At 39.9% G+C, this 14,409-nt stretch overlaps 1 protein-coding gene and 1 long non-coding RNA gene across 8 annotated transcripts in view; one reads left to right on the forward strand and one right to left on the reverse strand.

Moving 5' to 3' along the window:
• Positions 1–9,230, forward strand: part of LOC137099382 (myosin-10) — a 59,718-nt gene extending 50,488 nt beyond the window's left edge. For all 7 annotated transcript variants that reach the window (XM_067476136.1, XM_067476140.1, XM_067476141.1 and 4 more), the window contains 16 exons: positions 1,053–1,265; positions 1,375–1,519; positions 2,045–2,251; positions 2,507–2,611; positions 2,708–2,860; positions 2,952–3,200; positions 3,378–3,590; positions 3,674–3,886; positions 3,963–4,124; positions 4,227–4,355; positions 4,445–4,533; positions 5,220–5,343; positions 5,724–5,932; positions 6,030–6,138; positions 6,230–6,402; positions 7,998–9,230. In XM_067476136.1, the coding sequence (XP_067332237.1) occupies positions 1,053–1,265; positions 1,375–1,519; positions 2,045–2,251; positions 2,507–2,611; positions 2,708–2,860; positions 2,952–3,200; positions 3,378–3,590; positions 3,674–3,886; positions 3,963–4,124; positions 4,227–4,355; positions 4,445–4,533; positions 5,220–5,343; positions 5,724–5,932; positions 6,030–6,138; positions 6,230–6,402; positions 7,998–8,151 (2,647 nt within the window). In that variant the 3' untranslated portion in view covers positions 8,152–9,230. The remainder of the gene's footprint in view (positions 1–1,052; positions 1,266–1,374; positions 1,520–2,044; positions 2,252–2,506; positions 2,612–2,707; positions 2,861–2,951; positions 3,201–3,377; positions 3,591–3,673; positions 3,887–3,962; positions 4,125–4,226; positions 4,356–4,444; positions 4,534–5,219; positions 5,344–5,723; positions 5,933–6,029; positions 6,139–6,229; positions 6,403–7,997) is intronic.
• On the reverse strand, positions 1,513–8,119 carry LOC137099385 (uncharacterized). Its single transcript, XR_010910748.1, has 3 exons — positions 7,981–8,119; positions 5,203–5,356; positions 1,513–1,650 (listed from the first exon to the last, which is right to left on the reverse strand). It is a non-coding gene; the product is annotated as an uncharacterized lncRNA (long non-coding RNA).
• Positions 9,231–14,409: the final 5,179 nt, after the last annotated feature.

A 14,409-nucleotide genomic window follows, 5' to 3' on the forward strand; every position in this document is an offset into this window, starting at 1 on the left:
ATTATGTCAAGAGTCTGAGCTGGAACATACTGCATTAGAATGTGGTGTGTTATTTGTGTTCGTGTTTTAGGTCAGTTAGAATTACTTCATCCCGTCTGACATGTGGATGAATGCTTCTGTTTCCATAACCAGCCGATAGTAAAGTTTGAATATAATCTAAGTAGTATGACTAAAACTAATAATATGTCAAATGCGTGTACACACACGTTTTTTGCCAGCAAGTATAAGAGAAAAATGTGAAATTAAAGTGCAATTTAACTAAATGCTTAACTAAGTGCTTTTGTACGTATGTGAGTGGAAAAGGCAGCTTTACACATTTTTATGTGGAAAGAGAAGAAGGAAGGAGAAGCAATTTGGGGCCAAGGCGATTTTGTCTCTTTGAGACCAGTTCTCCTACTTTAGAAAAAAAAAGTCTTACATCAGGGACAGTTTGTAGAGGGGCATTAATGAAGTGCTCCTGTTTATGTAAGACAGCTCTGTGGAGCAGAATCCACATTTTACCTGCAAATAAAATAATAATAATTTAATTCTTCAGATCAGAATTTGAACATAACTAAAATGAAAACTGAGCAGAACTGAAAACAGGGAAGAAAAACATTTGCCTTAGTTGACGTTAAAAGATCAAAATGATCCCAGACAAGAGAAAATAAATAAAATGGAAACAATCCTGTAAAGCACAAGTACCTGGAAATTACAGTACGTGAGTAAATTTACCACCTCTGCTATTATGAGCCCGGCTCCATCAAGGCAGTTTGTCAAAAGACAATTGTAGACATCAGCAGCTTTACCCAAACGTTTAATTAAATTAAGTCTAATAAGTAAATAAAGTCTCTGCTGCCACCTAGTGGACATCTGAAGGGCTTACGCTTTCATTTTTAACCAATATTTTTATATTAACTTAGGAGATAACAAAACCAAATTATTCTAGCACCAAATAATTAACAAGACATAATTCATGAGGCTTTTGGACACATTTGTTACGTTATGCTTTTCCAGTCTCTTTCATTCTGAGGTTTTGTTGAAGCTTCTTCAATGTTCCCGATGTTTGACAGAGGTGAGGAAGAGATTGGCCAGAAGAACAACGCTCTCAAGCAGTTGAGGGAGCTGCAGGCCCAGTTGTCTGAGCTGCAGGAGGATCTCGAGTCAGAGAAACAGGCCAGGAACAAAGCTGAGAAACTCAAGAGGGACTTGAGTGAGGAGCTTGAGGCCCTGAAGACTGAACTGGAGGACACCCTTGATACAACTGCTGCCCAGCAGGAGCTTAGGTCTTCTTCATTTTATTCTCACTTACTTTCATGTCCGACGGTGGCACATTTGGATAGATTATATTATTGTTATCCAGTTAAGACTTTACTTTTTCCATCATCTCTGTAGGACCAAGCGTGAGCAGGAGGTAGCAGAGCTGAAAAAAGCCATCGATGAGGAGACGAAAAACCACGAGGCTCAGATCCAGGAGATGCGCCAGAGGCACGCCACAGTACTGGAGGAACTGTCTGAGCAGCTGGAGCAGGCCAAGAGGGTAACATTCCCTGACACAGTTATAGGCTTATGTTCACATTACAGCCATTAATGCTGAATCCTCTTCTTTTTACATGTTGGTGGTTCACCATCATTTTTGTAACTGACCTGTTTCCGGCCACATTTCAAACACTGCGGAAGCAGAAAAATAACAACAGTAACATAGTTACAATTTCCTCCCAAACTGCTTATTTACAATACGTTCATTTGATTTTGGCTTGAACAAAAAAACCTACTCATATGGTTTAAATAAATAACACTGTCGATGTGCAGAGAGGTGAGACCTTAAGAAAAGCCGCAGGCTGGATGTGAGGAGGATCTCAGACCACATATGAAAGTTGACCAGATGAGAAATGAAAAACCTGATTTGGTTTGTTTGTACGTCAATGAAAAACTAAGATCAGAGTCGTGGAATTTGGTCCATTTCAGCTGTAATGTGAACATACTCTAACATATCAAAGCTTTATATTAAGTCCAGAGCAAACGTCACCTGACAACACTAATGTTGGCTGTGTGTTGTGACTAGTTCAAGGCTAACCTGGAAAAGACCAAGCAGAGCCAGGAGACCGCTAACAAGGAGCTGGCCTGTGAGGTCAAGAGCCTCCAGCAGGCAAAGGCAGAGTCCGAGCACAAGAGGAAGAAACTGGAGGCTCAGCTGCAGGAGTTCATGGCCAGGGTCACTGAGGGAGAGAAGGCCAAGGGGGAACTGGCCGAACGCACACACAAACTGCAGGTGAGTGTAGATGCAGGCATGTTTGCTTTGATACGGTGGAGTCAGTCAAGATCCATAGCTTGTTTTGTCTTTTTTCTTTTTTTCTGCACAAATATCTAAAATGCTTTATATAAGTGATGTATTTCCTGAAAGTTCCAGCCCTGACAGAAAAACGATATTTTCCCAAGTATCTCAATCTAATACAAGCATGTTTCTTTCTTTTTTGATTTGACAAATGTGTCATATATTACTTTTTCTTTTCACTTCTCCATGCAGACTGAGTTGGACAATGTGTCTGCCATGCTGGAAGATGCAGAGAGGAAGGGCATCAAGATGGCCAAAGATTTTGCCGGACTAGAGAGTCAGCTACAGGACACTCAGGTGAAGTACAGCATCTTGGAACATCAACCTTCACCACTGAATTTAACTCGTGTTTTTTGCTAAAATAGCTGGACACATTTTTCCCTAAATATTTAGGAGGTGCTCCAGGAGGAGACGCGTCAGAAACTAAACCTCAGCGGTCGTATACGCCAGCTGGAGGAGGAGAAAAACACTCTCCAAGAGCAGCAGGAGGAGGATGAGGAGGCACGCAAGAACCTCGAGAAGCAGATTTTGACCCTACAAGGTCAGGTAGGATATATGGTTTCTGGAGTAGGAAGCAGTATTTTGTCTTATATTGTTGTTATGTATTGATTAATTATTTTGTGTTATTTGTTGGAAGCTGTCTGAGAGTAAAAAGAAGCTGGAGGATGATGTTGGAACAATTGAGAACCTGGAGGAGACAAAGAAGAAACAGGCGAAGGACCTGGAGCTGGCCAGCCAGCGGCTGGAAGAGAAGACCATCGCCTTTGAAAAGATGGAGAAGACAAAAACTCGCTTGCAGCAGGAGCTGGATGATCTGACTGTGGACCTGGACCACCAGAGACAAATTGTCTCCAATTTGGAGAAGAAGCAGAAGAAGTTTGACCAGGTGAGAAAGCATTTTCTTTTGGAAACGAAACACTGCATTTTTCAAATATGTTTTCACAGATATGGTTCTTCATCCCAAACATTTTTAAATACCTCAATTATATTTTCTTGTTTACAGTTAAGATGAAGAGCTTTCACGGTCACAAATCACATTTTGATATCTCACATCTTCTTGTAGATGTTGGCTGAGGAGAAGAGCATCTCTGCTCGTTACGCCGAAGAACGTGACCGCGCTGAAGCTGAGGCCCGAGAGAAGGAGACCAAAGCTCTGTCCATGACCAGAGCCCTGGACGAGGCCCTGGAGGCCAAAGAGGAGCTAGAGAGGGTTAACAAGCAGCTCCGTGCGGAAATGGAAGATTTGATGAGCTCAAAGGATGATGTGGGCAAGAATGTGAGTTTCAGGACAAATGAAGCACACTGAATTTGATCTGTCAGGATGCGAAAAGCAAATGCAATTTGATCCTGATCTGTCAGGTCCATGAGCTGGAGAAGTCCAAGCGGACTCTAGAGCAGCAGCTGGAGGAGATGAAGACTCAGCTGGAGGAGCTGGAGGACGAGCTGCAGGCCACAGAAGATGCCAAGCTGCGTCTGGAGGTCAACATGCAGGCCATGAAGGCCCAGTATGAGAGAGACCTTCAGGGTCGGGACGACCAGAACGACGAGAAGAAGAGAGCACTGGTCAAGCAGGTGCAGACTAACACTGGATAATGACAGTTTAACAGCACTTTAATCCAACATGCTAATGGCTTCTGCTGCCTTCCAGGTGCGGGAGATGGAGGCAGAGCTGGAGGATGAGCGGAAGCAGAGAGGTCTGGCTGTAGCTGCTAAGAAGAAACTGGAGATGGATTTGAAGGATATAGAGGGTCACATAGAAGGAGCCAACAAGGCTCGAGATGAAGCCATCAAACAGCTGCGCAAGTTACAGGTACAGATTTGAGAAATGTGCATAAATCAGCCTATAACTTTACTCTCCATTCATACCGTCCCTCAGCAAGCAGCCATTTTCAGTAATATGTCATCTACACAGGCCCAAATGAAGGATTATCAGAGGGAGCTGGAAGACACCCGAGCCTCCAGAGATGATATTTTTGCCTTGTCCAAGGAAAATGAGAAGAAACTCAAGAGTCTGGAGGCTGAGATTGTGCAGCTACATGAGGTACAGAACAGCGGAAAAACGGGGTGGTGTTCAGACCAGTTGTGACGGGGTTTTTTTGTTTGATAAAATGCTTTGGTCTTCCGGTGTAGGATTTGGCAGCATCTGAGAGGGGCAGACGCCATGCGGAGCAGGAACGGGACGAGCTGCAAGATGAGATCTCAAACAGCACCTCTGGGAAGTAAGTTACTCACCACCCACATCTGTCGAATGATGATCTCAGAGGTCTCTCACCCTCCTTAGAGCACCAGGAAGCTTTTCTTTGAACTTTGTTGTACTCGCTTTTTATGGGAAACCATCAGCTTGCTTTTTGGTACAGAAAGTCTTTTTATTTTTATTGTTCAAAAGAAACTTTTATAATACTTCAATATACAAATGAATAATCCCCTTGGTTCTTGAAATAAAGGACAAAAAAATACATAAATATCAACAACAGTAATTTTTTAAAAAAAAGTACAATCCAATCAATCTTTAAATAATTACCATGCAGTTCTTCAAATACCGTCAGAAATTTATAAATTAGGTCAATAATTAATGTTCATAGAATAAGGGAGGACGTGTCTACAAATAATTGCTCTCTGCTGTTGCTGATGTATTTAAGTCCCCAAACACTGGTGTATACATCCATGAGACACGGTGCTGCCTGTTTACCAATAATTCTACCAATCAGTTCTAATAACCTTTACTGAAAACATTATCTCCAACACTAAAAAGACCTTATAAATGTATAATGTCATCATTTCACAGTTTGACGTAGGGCCCAAAAAACCTTTGACCACGTTCAAACATTAATTTTCGAATCACCTGATCGTCACCGTCTACAGACAGAGATGATATTTTAACCGGGTACCTCTCTTTGTGTCTCAGGTCGGCTCTGATGGATGAGAAGAGGAGGCTGGAGGCTCGCATCACTCAGCTGGAGGAGGAGCTGGAGGAGGAGCAGGGTAACATGGAGCTGCTAAACGACCGCTTCAGAAAGACAACCATGCAGGTACCGTTTGATACTGGAAAAGCCGAGAATTACACAATTACAATGCAAACCTTTATTGACTAATATTACATTCTGTGACATTGAAATTCATTTGTAAATTACAGTTCCAAAACTCTGCATCCCTTTAAGTCCTCGCTTTGCCCTGGCATAGGTTTTTCAAGTCTACCAGTTTGCTTTGTTGTCTCCCATGTACAGCCTTCATCAAAGCTTGACCCTGTGTTCTAGGGCCTCTTTCAGTCATTTCTCCTGTTCACCAATGTAATTTTAAGATCTTCTAAAAGCTGTTTTCCTGATAAGCTTTTGTTGCTCCCAGCAAGTTAATTAAAACTGCCCCTGGAGATCTAACCACTTGCAAATTTAACCCACATCTATCCCCTTAGGTTGACACCCTGACTACGGAGCTGAGTGCAGAGCGCAGCACAGCCCAGAAGAGCGAAAACGCTCGCCAGCAACTGGAGCGTCAAAACAAGGACCTACGGGCCAAACTGGGCGAGCTGGAGGGTTCTGTGAAAAACAGGTTCAAGGCCTCCATCACTGCCCTGGAGGCCAAGATAGTACAGCTGGAGGAACAGCTGGAGCAGGAAGCAAAGTGAGCACAGTGTTTTCTGTGATTAGCCAGTGCAGCAGCCATAAATGAGGACTGAGGCTCATACAGTTATGTCTTCCTCTAACTTTCTCCTTCAAAGGGAGCGAGCAGCAGCCAACAAGACTGTGAGACGAACTGAGAAGAAACTCAAAGAAGTGTGCATGCAGGTGGAGGATGAGCGTCGCCATGCTGACCAGTTTAAAGAACAAGTATGTCTGTCACTGCTGAGACTCACCACGGATAATTTAGCCTTTTAGGATATTTTAGGTTTCTTTAAATGTGTGTTTTTTCTGTGTGAAGGTGGAAAAGACCAACTCTCGTATGAAGCAGCTGAAGCGTCAGCTGGAGGAGGCTGAGGAGGAGGCCACAAGGGCCAACGCTTCACGCAGAAAACTGCAGAGAGAACTGGACGATGCCACTGAGGCCAGTGAGGGTCTGAGCCGGGAGGTCCACACACTCAAGAACCGCCTCAGGTATGGTGCAGCCAGGTTTTCACTGAGTCCTCCATGTTTACACCACTGTGTTGGAAGGAAAAGCTAGTTTGGATTTAAAGCAGAGTCCACTGCACACTTGAATTCCAAGTTGCAAAACTCAGTAGATTATACATTTAATAATTTTATAATGATCCCATAGTGTTTTCTAGAAAAAAAACATTCATTAGCTTTATCACATTTCTTTTTAGGGTTAGGTGTATACATGGAGTGACTTTGAGTTTATGCTAGTCGACATTAGCTAACAGAGGGTGTAGAAGGTCTGTCCTGCTATAACATGACAACCTGTGCACGTTCTTAGCTTTAAACTGTCAGAAAGGTGATAATTCTAAGTGCATTGTAAGAAGAGTTGGTTCTAATGTTTTGGCCTCCCTATTTAAAATGAATGAGGGGGCCAAAACGGTAGAACCACCTCTGCTGCATAATAGAATCGACACCTTTCTGACAGTTTTAGTCCTTAAAAGTGGATTGGATTAAATTGCATATATATATATATATATATATATATTTATAATGTTGTGCCTGATCAGTGAGACAAAAGTGTAACTGCAGGAAGACATTTTGTATCTGGGATTATGCAACATTTTCTACCTGAGCTCTAACGACAACAAAGAGCATGAGTGGCTCAAAGAATCTTGTCTGCTAAATTCATCATGTCAGTAATTATTTTCAAACCTACTTGTGTCACACTGAAAAATGTCTGAGTTAATAAAATATAGAGTAGAAACGGCAAATATTCAGTCTGCGTATTACTTACATACAAATGGTTGAACCTACACTCACTGACCACCAGTACAATCTAATGCTCTGCCATGATCTTTTACATTTACAAGGTTATAGTTCTCATAAAGGTCATCATTCGACTGTTTATTAGTGAGTGCATTGTAAGAAGAGTTGGTTCTAATGTATTGGCCAGAATGAGGGGCCAAAACATTAGAACCAACTCTTCTTACAATGCACTCACTAATAAACACAGTCGAATTATCACCTTTCTGACAGTCTCAACTTAAAATATGTGAAATTATAAACTTGTAGCATAAAATTCATGGCAGAGCTGCTGTACAGGTCTAATTACTGCTGAATCAGTATCCTGGCCAAAATCTACACCATGAAGTCAAAAGAACACGCCAATCAACTCTGGAAAGGTAATTTCCAAGTCACTGAATATTTTTTTGGAGTACAATTAAATCCATCTTTAAGCAATGAAAGGAATGTGGCACATCCATGATGGCAGAGACTGCACCTACAACAGCTGCTGCCTGGAATATTCTTCTGTCTTCATTGTGTAGATTGGTCAGGAGATTGATTCACCTTCCAGATACAAGTGTATTTATACCACATTCCCTGCACTCAGGTGGTCTCCATTTACTTGTATTATTACTTGTTTTTACATTTTATAGTTTTAATTTCGATTACTATGTATAGATCTGTTTTTACATTAAAATAAATTTTTTCCTCGTTAATTGAATCGACCTTGGTTCCATGTTAAAACATGAAAGGAGGCATTGTATATCAACTGTTAGTATTTAGTCTCAATAAATCCGGGACTGTTTGTCCTACCTTAACACCTCCTGCAGGCGTGGTGGCCCCATCAGCTTCTCCTCCAGTCGCTCAGGCAGACGTCAGCTGCAGGTAGAAGGAACCTCCCTGGATCTTTTGTCTGACGACGAGCTGGAAAACAAGATCACCGACAACAACGCCAATGAGACACCAGCACCACAGCCGGAGTAGAAGAGGAGACGCCCCAACCCCAGTGCTCCCAGCACCTCTGGCCATATCAGCACTTCCTGTAATGATAAACCCACAGCATGATCTACACGAGAAGACTCCTGACTCCTCTCAGCCCTTAACCAGCAGCAGTTAGCAGACACCAGCAGTTGAACCCCCCCCAATGCTCCCCTTATTACCCCACTGAAGGTTGTAAGGAGTGTGACTCGGCCTTACGCCGCTTGTGGGGCTGCATACAAGCATCTTCAGTAACTCTCTAATCCCTTTGTGCACACAGTAGAAACTTGTTCTGCTCAAATCTTCCATTGGACACATGTTCAGCTTTTTAAAAGGCTAAAATGGCACATTAGCAAGGAAAAGATCACGATGAAAGCTAAGGACCTTCTGACCTTTTTTCCCCTGCATTAACGTTACAGAGTCATCGTGATAGCACAACTGTAACTAAATAATATTTTTTCTGGTACTATGCCAGGATCTTTTGCTTGTGTATGAATCTAGAGATGTGACTATAAACTGCCTCTTTGCCTCAGTATTGGTCTCTTACATGTTTGACAGTAGGTCAGTCTTGACTTGTAATTATTTGCTGCGAGTGCTGCAAACAGCATTTTTTTTTTCTGCTTACTTCTTCTGTGCCTTTTTCGCTCACTCTAAATCAGTGTACACCACATATAATGTCATGAATTACATCCTTTCATGGAGGTATTTTCCTAAAATATTCATACATTTGCATATGAAATGAGATACTATTAGAAATTTCGCTTTTCTTTTGTTTGTATGTCTTTCTACAGTGAATGTTCTACCACGATGATGGATATGTCAAACTGTGCGGGAGTCTTTGTAGAAGGGTGCTACGACTTTTCCTATTGACAACTTTTATACTTTGAGTTATTAAGATTTAAAAACAATCCAATAGACATCAACTGTATTTATATATCTGCTATTGTAAACAGTACAAACCCAATTAATTTTTCTAAATGCTCTGTATTGCACAGTGAACAATGGTACCTATGCTCGTTATCATGACATGTACAGTTCATGAGTTATTAGGAGTTATATAAAGCATTAAAGTCTATGGAGCCCAATTCATTGTCATTGTTTTTCTAACTCAATTGGATTCAGTAGAAGAAACTCAAACGCACATAGGGTTTGGTTGTCTCACTACTGTAACATTACTTTGTCCAGTAACAAGTATTGTTACATGGACTCCCTCCAAAAACACTTCATTGTAATATATCAGTGAAGATTAAATCATGTCAACTGGATTTCTTAGAAATGTTTTGCTACTTATCCAAGCAGCTTCTTCAGTTTGAAAAATGTTGCTAGGGAACCCAGTTATATCCTCCAGAGTAGGCTTTGGCCAGAGGCCTAAACTTTACAATTACCCCCAAAGAGGTTCTACTTGTAAATTTTATTACAGCACCAGAATCTGCCAGTTGAAAGTGTTTACAGCATTAACCAACCTCACCGCCCAGGAGAGAATGGCCCTGACAGCTCTTAGCAGGGATGAGAACATCACCATTCTGCCTGCCGACAAAGGACGATGCACAGTTGTCCTGAACTCTGAGGATGATCCCAACAAAGTCACCACACGCTTAGACAACCATCACACACACGAGAAGCTGAAAATAGATACTAGCAGCAAGGGTGGAAAAAAAGGTAGTCATATGGGGAGGATGTGTATATTAAAATAACTATTCATCTGCTTTCCCTGGATTAATATAGCTTTCTTTTTAGTACTACTAACAGCAGAGGACAGAGCTACATTTATCTCTGAAATACCTTTAAACTAACAAAAGTAAGAAAAAAGTTTTAAATAATTTTGCATTTGATTTTTGAGTCAACAAAATATTTCAAACCATACGACAAATGAAAATGGTTCAGACAGATTGGTTAGGAAGATTATAGTCAAGAACAGTGCTAAACATAAATATTAAAAAAGCAAAGTCTGACTTTTATTTATTTTCTTTATGTTATTACTTTTGTCAGTTTCAAGGTATTTCAGAGAAAATACTAAGTTTTTCTTTATTCATGCATGGCTGCCAACTATTTTATCAATATTTGTAGTAACGTTATTATATTCATATACATTTGTGTATTGCTTAATACAAAATACCCCATCAAAATGTTGTTGATGGGGTTACTGGTATCCACAATCAAACCGCAGCAGCTCGCCTCATTTTTAATCAGCCAAAAAGGATCCATGTCACACCACTGGCTTCCTGTAGCTGCTGGCATCAGGTTCAAAGCTCTGTCTCTTGCTCACAGGGTGGTTAACTCAACAGCTCCGCTTCCCTCAACTCACTCATTCAAGTCTTCAATCCTTCCCGTCCGCTGTGGTCTGCCAACGAACGATGTCTGGTGGTCCCAGCACCGCACAGAAGACACCAAGCAAAACTCTTCAGCACAATGATCCCACGATGGTGGAACGAGCTACCAAACTCTGCTCGCTCAGCAAATTCACTCCCAATATTCAAAAAACTGCTGAAAACAGAACTCTTCCACATTTTCCTATGCAAAAAACAAAAACAAAAAAACATCCTTTCTGCTCCTTCTCACACTTGCATCTCGTGAACTGTGAACACTTTTCTGATAGGACTTTGCTTTGATGTTTTTCTCCTTGAATTAGATTCTTGCTGCCTTATACCTCACTTGTAAGTCGCTTTGGATAAAAGCATCTGCTAAATGTAAATGTAATGTAAACACACTCAGCTAATAAATGATGGTGTAGTATTACTATGAATGAACCAACTGGCAGTACATTAAACAGCAACTCCATTAATTTTCTGGTTTCTGGCTGCACTTTACTGAAATAATTATCTGCTTCTCAATGTGTCATATAGAGAAGCAGGTCAACCAAGACTGTAGCTACTGTAGTATGACCAACAACAGGAACTCAGCTAAAGAAGCAAAGAGATATTTTTAAACAGGGAAGACAGAAGAAAGCAACTAGATAAATCAACTAAGATTTCCTTTAAGTACAATTCTGATGCACTTGCTCTTTACTTAAGTATTTACATTTTTTGCTACTTTCTATATAGTCTTGATTACAATTATCAGACAGCTATGGTTACACATTAGTTTAGAGACTAAGATTTTACATTAAAAACATATCAGTTTATAAAGTACAACATTATAGCATATCATGCCCTTATGAACAACCCTTAGACCAAACTGGATTATATTTGAGGTGGGGACAGTTGCAACACTTTCTGCGTTCTGCTCATTTACACTAGATCAACCTATCAACTAGATCAATTTACCTGTGATATTAGTCTGAATAACAAAAACGTTTTACAAACTATCAAAGATAATTAAAGTGAAACAACGCTGTGTCTAAAATCCCTTCATCACACACGAGAAGCTGAAAAAAGATCCCAGCAGCAACTACAGGAAGAATGTTATAGATTGCTAGAAAGAGACCACACAATCAATAGGGTGACCTACCACCACCTTCATCCAGGAGAAGCCATCCAACAGAGGAGGCCACAGGCACAACCTGTCTCCCATTTTTCATGCTGCCCTTTCATCCATCCCCAGGAAGATTAAGACCACTTCACACATCCACCAAGAAGGCCACACCTAACGACCCCCACCTTAGGGGTTTAAGGGAGTTAGGTCGTAATCATTACATCTTGATGACTCCACCCTGTTCCCACATCCCACCTTTATGAGCCTATTCACACCAGGGTGGAACAAAGACTACTATGAAGGATATAACTGGGTTCACTGGGTCAAGGAAGAAGCTCTAGTTCAGTTGACATGATTCAATCAATGTTACTTTTGTTGTCACCACAGCAAAGACAAGTTCCTAATAGCATCAATAAAAGCAGTTATCTGCCTGGAAATGGAAGTGGCTGCATTCAGTGGCTGGAAATATTCCAGTGAAAGGTGATGAGCACATTATTGTAAAATGTATTCTTAATATTGTACAAATGTAATTAGTATCAAAAGCTTTGTCAGTAACACCGTATGACACCTAAATTGCTAATAAAGGCATATCTTTAATTTTAATCTGGCGGGTTTTGAGATGGTAGGAAACACGAAAAAACAAAGATCTGATATAAATATAATGCATGTAGAATATATATCATTTTTTCAATTTGGTCTTCAGAATGATTTAAAAGATTTAAAGGAAACAGTCTGGTATGTTTATGGAGGAAATCGATGTTAAAATTCTCAATATACAACTAACTGGTTTAATGTTTAACAATACATCTCTTCTGTAAGATAATTATATATAAAGTCTTAATCTGAAAAGTAGCTGCACACTGTCTCTGTCAGATAAAACGTAATTTGCTTTTGAAATCTGGTAAATGTGGGGAGGTGGGGACAGTTTGAAGACTAACCATAAACTGCTCTTTGAATTTGCATTGAATTTGGATAATTTTAGCTTTCAGTGACAAGCAGTAACAACCAATCAACACATAACAAAGCCCAAAAACATACTGAAAGGCTAATGATGAAAGCTGATGTTTAATGTGTCCACTAAAGACACCCACCTGTGATTTTGGCCGGTGCACCATGTGGAGCTGTCTGCTACAGGAGACCAACAATGCCACTGCAGAATCCATATCAATCTCCAGCTCTCCTTCCATAGATACCTGCAGCAACAATGACACACTTAATAACAAGTCACAGTTGTTTCAAAGGTCAGATATACAACCACATACAACATGCATTTTCGTATTTGATCTGTTAAAGCAACATACATATTTTATATATTATATATATATATATATATATATATATATATATATATATGCATTCACACACACACACATATATATGTGTGTGTTTTGTGTGTGTGTGTGTATATATACACACACATATACATATATATGTATGTATATGTATATACATATACACACACATATCTACATATACATACATATATATGCGTATATGTGTGTATGTACATATATGGGTAAATTTGCATAAATTCAAGCTAGCCATGCAGGGAATGCAATTATATTTTTATAGTTATAATGATACAGTGTGTCAATGTTTTAAGTTTCAAAACTTATGGTGTAATTTTGGATGGGTGCTGCCAAGCGTGACACTGACTTGCAGAACATTCAGCAGTGCTGAGATATTCATTTCCAAAGGTTTTTGAGTGAGGCTTATTCTTCTAACCTATCAGAGAAGTTTTGCAGCATTATTACAGAGCTCTACAGTTACAGATACAGATACAAAAACAAAGAAGGCTCTATGCCAGCACTGATATTTGATGTTTCTAAAAATAAATTAAATTAGGCCACTGCCATTCATCCAGCCTGAATCCCATAATGAGTTTGCTTATTTAATCTGGGTCTAATCAATTCACCTAAAACATAAGTAAAGTTGGGAGGACAGTTGGGGGCAGTTTTGAGGTGCAGCTTATCTGCAGTTTGACAATTGCACCTGCAACCTGAAAATGAGATATATATATATAGATATATATATATCTATATATATATATCTATATAGATATATATATAGATATATATATATACATACATACATACATACATACATACATACATACACACACACACACACACAGTATATACATATAACCCAATAAATGAAGTGTACACATTTTTCCAATAGCTTCACTTCTTTAAAGACTTAAAACTCCTGATTTGTGACTGCTGGTTGTTTTAGTAAAAGACGTCTAAAGACGTCTCCACACTGATTATTCAGCAGCTTCATACCTCACGAACCAGCTTCTACACACACTAACAAAAGCACAGACCCTTAAACGGCCTCATATGAAAACCGTAACATTTAGAACCGGATGATTATTTCAACCTGCTCAGCAGCTAAAGTCAGCGGCTAACGTTGGAGTCAGCTAAACTAGCTTAGCACTAGCATAACCTCCGAGCATTGTAGACCTTATTTACCTTGGTCTTTAAGTACAAACTCTTTGTATAATGAGTTAAACTCCTCCCGTTTATTATTTTTCGGTGACAAACGACTTTGCACAATTCTCACAGCATCGCTAATACTGAATTTCAGTACAGTCGAACGATACTCAACTTCAAATCTTTTCGTCTTCACCGCGTCTCCTGCGTCATTACGCCGATTGGCGTATGGCGGAAATGAGCAAGAAGGTCTTTTTCCTGTTTCCGCTTATGAAAATAGAGCCATTCTGTTCTGCTTTGATAGAACTACAAATAATACGTTTTTTTTTATTGTAATTTTGCTGGGACCATATCTTATTCGTAAAAACAAATGGTTCGAAACGACCAACTATTGTTGTTTTATGAATAAATTACAGTT

The sequence above is a fragment of the Channa argus genome, chromosome 15, assembly GCF_033026475.1.
Source record: "Channa argus isolate prfri chromosome 15, Channa argus male v1.0, whole genome shotgun sequence".
Lineage (NCBI taxonomy): Eukaryota > Metazoa > Chordata > Actinopteri > Anabantiformes > Channidae > Channa > Channa argus.